Here is a 5,757-nt window from a genome sequence, read left to right as displayed (position 1 = left end):
GCCATGCAATGTAAATGTCTTGCTGGTGAAAGAAAAGACATTTTTGTTTGTAATATGAGTGCTGCTACTGCGTGAGGCACTTTTAGTGTAGTTTTGTGATACAAAACTACTTCTGCTGCTGCATGCACTGCTTGTGCTGCTGCCACTACTGCCTGTACACATGGTGGTAGTCCCTGTGTAACAGAGTCTAATTTGCCAGAGAAAAATGCCACCAGTCTTTGTTTATATCCATGCTTCTGTGTCAGCACAGTATCTCCATTTCCATCAGGTAAAGCTATCATTGGAAATGCTTCTATTTTTAACTCCTCCTTTATCCTCCTCCTCTGATTCTGGATTAATATTTCTCCATTTTTTCCACTTTGCCACATTGTGCAGCAAAACCATACTATGATCCCCTTCTTTTTGTTAATAGGGTAAAGTGGTTCCTGATTGTCAACTTTATTTTTTTATTCATTTTTAATTATTTTTTCACAACTTTATTAAAAAGAAGGTTTTTAGTCTAACTTTGGATATAGATATATACACTTGTAAGTAGTCCAAATGTGTACTGTTCAACACAGACTATTTACATTGCCTGTAATGTCATGTACAGTGTGTTTTTGGTGCGATCTCAATCAGACTTAGTATTCTGTATTATATCATCATATCATTGTTTTGGTTGGGAGCTCTGGTTTTGTCTTATGTTGTTTTACACATTGTTCATTTCCTTTAGTAGTCTTTTCATTCTTTTATTTAAAACTAAATTTTCATTTCAGGTGAAGGAATGCAGGATGGAGGCCTGTGCTTATGCTGCTCTGGGCATCACTTACAGACTGGTGCAGAAATATGACAAAGCTCTAGGCTACCACACCCAGGAGCTAGAGGTGTACCAGAAGCTGGGAGATGTGTCCGGAGAGTGTAAGTCTCACGGCCACCTGGCAGCTGTTTACGTGGCCCTGGGAAAATACGCCATGGCCTTTAAGAGCTTTGAGGAACAGCTGGAGTTGGGGCGGAGGTTGAAGGATCCTGTTGTAGAGGCTCAGGTGTATGGAAACATGGGCATTACTAAAATGAATGTAGGAGTGATGGAGGAAGCCATAGGCTACCTCGAACAGCAGTTAGCTACGTTACAGCAGCTAAATGGAAATGAGGCAGTGATGGACCGAGGACGGGCATATGGGAACCTGGGAGACTGTCACGAGGCTCTGGGAAACTTTGAGGAGGCCATTAAATACTATGACCAGTACCTGTCTGTGGCACAGAGCCTAAATCGCATGCAGGACCAGGAGAAGGCCTACAGAGGTTTAGGAAATGGGCACAGGTGAGTCCAACATCAAAATGGCAATGAATAAAATACAAAATAAAAACTATAATTTATTCATATAGTTTAAAATGAACTAAAACCTGGTAAAACCTCAATTAATGTGTGAAATGGTTTTATTGAAGCTACAGTGTAAAGATGTAGGTTATTAGAAACAAGGACCAACTCTATCTGTCTGTCTGTCTATCTATCTATCTATCTATCTATCTATCTATCTATCAACATATATTTTATACATTGTCTTTTTTTGACAATGCTCATCCTTCCTTTTAAGCCCTTTCCTTAGTATATAGCATAAATCTAAAAAAGTGACATCCAAGAGATGAGCAGCAAGATAGAACAGAATCATTTTAGAAGCCGAATACTTCAAAGATGCAGTATCTCAGTATTTTTAACAAGAATTGCCATCTGCAGACGTTTGTAAGCTGTCATTCTTGGCTACTTATCTCACATTCTTTTCTTATCTTTCTTCTTCCCCATGTTCACCGTCTTTCCATGTTCACCCACAGGGCTATTGGACACCTGCAGCAGCCACTGGTGTGCTTTGAAAAGCGACTTGTCGTTGCCCATGAGCTGGGTGAATGTGGAGGAAAGGCCCAGGCGTATGGAGAACTGGGAGCCCTCCACAGCCAACTGGGCAATTACGAGCAGGCCATCTCCTGTCTGGAACGTCAGCTGGCCATCGCCCGTGACACCCAGGACAGGCTGCTGGAGGGGGACGCCAGCTGTGGCCTGGGCGCTGTGTATCAGTCCATGGGAGAGTATGAGACGGCACTGCGGTGCCACCACAGTGATCTGGAGATTGCAGAGGAAGTTGAGAACCCCACGCATCAAGCACGTGCCTATGGGAATCTGGGACTGACCTACGAGTCGTTGGGGAACTACGAGCGAGCAGTGGTGTTCCAGGAGCAGCATCTGAGTGTAGCACCTCAGACTAACAACTTGGCTGCCAAGACCCTGGCCTATGGCAGCCTGGGAAGGACACACCACACTCTGCAGAACTACTCACAGGCTGTCATGTACCTGCAGGAAGGTGAGTGATTCAGTAAAGAACTGGAATGTCTCTGTTTCCTGAGCTGCAGGGCTTAAAGCCATGGAATTTAAAATCCATTTTAAAGTCCCATTAAAAAAAAAAATCAATTATAGGCTGCAGGTTTTTTGCAAAGCATTTCTTCTCTCACAAAGACATTTTTCTCTCATGATTCCTTGTTAGACTACTCATATACATGGCTAGTGTTAAGATAAAAAGTGGTGGCTTTTCAGCCAGAGAATTACCAGTGGGCTGCTTGTGAGCCAGATACATACAGTGATAAATGTGAAAGAACATTTCTAAGATGGCTGGCTTGATTTTTAAGATCAAATATCTGATCAGATCTAATGAAAGCTTCTTAGATGTTTAACACAGCTGAAGATTATTTTTAATCCTTGTTAACATATGTATAAGCAAGGAGTGTGTATTGGCACAGATCTGGCGATATGATATTTATCACTATACAGGGGCAATAATACGATATATGGTGATACTATGGGGACAAAGATATATTGAGTTTTTTAAGCGATTTAATTGTAGGAAAACTGTCAGCAAAGTAAACACACAATACTGTTACTGTTAATATCTGAGGCAGTAGTTGATCCAGAACTCATCTTTGTCTGGATACATAAAGATGAGTCAAACTAACTGAAGCATCTGATGAGGTGTGTTCAGTTCTATGCCTGTTGTTCGGTGATAGACCTAATGCTCGGCCACACCCATCGCAGTATGATCCCAAACCCTGTTTGACTCAGAGACATTTTGCAGCTAGAGTCAAAGGACAAATCTATTTTTCAGCCAGTGGGGAGTGAATGCAAAGGCAGTTAAACCTCCTCTGTGTCTCCTTCTCTTTTCTGCATAAGCCTGGTCCTGCAGTGACCCTCTGCTGCGTATTTCTGCACCCTCTGCTTGTTAAGCTTCAATGGAAACAAAGGCGACAGGCTGTTTTCTCTCGCCATGTCCTCCACCTTCTCCTCCTCCCTTTTCTCCATCACCACGTTGTTTTCCTGCTCCGTCCTTGTGCTGTAGAGTGAAACGGTGTTTTCACTGTTGCTGACAGCCAATGATATCTGGCCAATGTACCAAAAATGTATCCTGGATTTGTTTTCTTAAAAATTTTAATTAGGGAAAAAAACAGAAGCAAAACAGCAGAACCAGCGCAGAAACATAACCTGATGATCAGTCTGTGTGTGTGTGAGTGTGTGTGTGTGTGAGCATGTGTAGGTGTGTGTGTGTGTGAGAAAGAGTGAAGAATATGATACAATAGAGATACCAATTAGTAGCTAATTAAAAAGCACAGTATTCTCATTTCACACTCTGTTTCCATCACCTGATCCACTAACCTGCTATTTTCTTTTATTTTGTTTTTAGAAATAATCCTTTTACAGTGATGTAGAGAGTGTCACTAAATCAGTGCCAACATTGTAGCCACTAATGGAGGGGAAGCAGTGTCTTCATGCTCAGTTGATGCACCATTTGCCATGCAATGACAATATAAAGCTGTTGGTTACGTGAACACTTTCATGCCAAACCTTTTTTCAAAGCTGTAAGTGCACTTAAAAAATCAAACAAAGATAATGTTAACTTTGTTAATTGTCTTGAATGTTGATCTACCAGGCAGAAAAACAAAGAACAGATATTGGTATAAACATTTCTACCAAAGGCTTCACAAGCAAGGAATGGTGCAAAACTTCCCAGCTAAGGTTTCTGTCAATGGGCTAGTAGGCATAAAGTGTTTGACTGACCCTCCTGCACTCCATCAGATCAGTCTGGATCACTGCCCAATAAGTAGATTGTGATCTATCAGTAGATTTCAAAGGAAGTCGAAAAGTGGACGGGCCAAGCATTAACCAGAAATATTGCATTCATTCAAACAGATGGGACCAACTCTTTCCTCAATTACGTGAAAAATAAATTAAAAAAATCTTAACATTAAACACCTTCCAGTGGACTCACCACCCGCAGGAAGGTTTGGGGGGTTGGTATGGTGCAATGTGATTTGGGTGGCGAATGCTGTCCCCGCGACCCGGTAACGGATAAGCGGATGAAAATGGATGGATGGATGGATGGATTAACATTAAACAAGAATAAGAATACTTTTCTGTCATACATTTTGGATCAGTGGAGAAATGACTAACAAATAGAATATATTTCAGTTATAATTTTCTTTACCTTGTGCCTGTGCACTGAAATAAAGTTTCTGTAAATAGGTCTGTATATTGACAGCCATGACATCACACCAATCGTCACTGACACTCGCTCCCCGTTAGTATAGTGAACAGTATCCCTCCCTGTCATGCAGGACACTGGGGTTCAATTCCCAGATGGGCAGATTATATTTAGGTGCTTCCACAGCGTAGCAGTTAGCACACCTGTGTCAGACAGAGAGCAGATAGTCCTGGGTTTGATTCCCAGTTAACACAATAGCTGGAAAAGGATAAGCCATTCCCCGTATTTATGGTCTCCCCAAAATCCACAAGGAAGGACCTCCACTCAGACCCATCATCACCAGCATCATATCAGTCACTTGTAACATCGCCAAACACCTGGCCTCCATCCTTTCACCATTGGTTGAGGACACACCTCACCACATAGCCAACTCACAGGACTTAACCAACAAGATAAGTGGCCTAAAACTGGACCCGGAAGAGACCATGGTCTCCTACGACGTCACATCACTTTTTAGATGCATCCCCACCACAGAGGCAGTAGCAACAGTGAGGATGCGCTTACTGCAAGATCACACCCTGCCAGTAAGAACTAACCTGACCATTGACCACATTTGTGCCCTTCTAGATTTCTGCTTCACCACCACTTACTTCCAGTTCCGAGCTTACTTCAAGATCGCACCCTGCCGGTAAGAACCAACCTGACCATTGACCACATTTGTGCCCTTTTGGATTTCTGCCTCTCCACCACTTACTTCCAGTTCAACGAGTCCTTCTACAGACAGACGCATGGCTGCACTATGGGCTCTCCTGTGTCTCCCATAGTGGCGAATCTCTACATGGAGGAAGTGGAGAGCCGAGCTCTACACTCCTACGTGGGAACATCACCCAGCCACTGGTTCCGATATGTGGACGACACTTGGGTCAAAATCAAGGTCCATGAGGTCAACAACTTCACAGACCACATCAACGCGGTGGACAGGAACATCAAGTTCACCAGAGAATATGTGAAAAACAACAGTCTTGCATTGCTGGACTCTGCGGTTCACATCACAGAGGACAGACAACTCAACATAGAGGTGTACAGGAAACCAACCCACACAGACCAGTATCTCCGTTTTGACTCACACTGCCCACTGGAGCACAAATTAGGAGTCATCAGAACCCCACAGTCACGGGCAGACACCAGTCACACCACCAACAGAGGTAAGATGAGAGAACAGGGACACATTAGGACAGCTCTCAAGACTGTGGCTATC

At 43.1% G+C, this 5,757-nt stretch overlaps 1 protein-coding gene across 1 annotated transcript; it reads left to right on the top strand.

Moving 5' to 3' along the window:
- The first annotated feature begins 7 nt into the window (after nt 1-7).
- LOC103396987 (tetratricopeptide repeat protein 28-like) lies at nt 8-5,156 on the top strand. Its single transcript, XM_025052890.1, has 2 exons — nt 8-1,300; nt 1,810-5,156. The coding sequence occupies exons 1-2, from the start codon at nt 585-587 to the stop codon at nt 2,339-2,341; spliced, it is 1,248 nt and encodes a 415-aa protein (XP_024908658.1). The 5' UTR covers nt 8-584; the 3' UTR covers nt 2,342-5,156.
- The last annotated feature ends 601 nt before the right edge of the window (nt 5,157-5,757 follow it).

Source organism: Cynoglossus semilaevis, chromosome W, assembly GCF_000523025.1.
Source record: "Cynoglossus semilaevis isolate Cse_v1.0 chromosome W, Cse_v1.0, whole genome shotgun sequence".
NCBI classification, from domain to species: domain Eukaryota; kingdom Metazoa; phylum Chordata; class Actinopteri; order Pleuronectiformes; family Cynoglossidae; genus Cynoglossus; species Cynoglossus semilaevis.
Note: the sequence above shows the minus strand (reverse complement) of the source record. Positions and strands in the feature narration are given on the sequence as shown.

Excerpts from the sequence above, each read along its gene's own strand:
- LOC103396987 (XM_025052890.1), top strand. The coding sequence starts at position 585 with ATGTACAGTGTGTTTTTGGTGCGATCTCAATCAGACTTAGTATTCTGT. Across the intron at positions 1,301-1,809 it reads GGTTTAGGAAATGGGCACAG|GGCTATTGGACACCTGCAGC; the intron begins GTGAGTCCAACA and ends GTTCACCCACAG.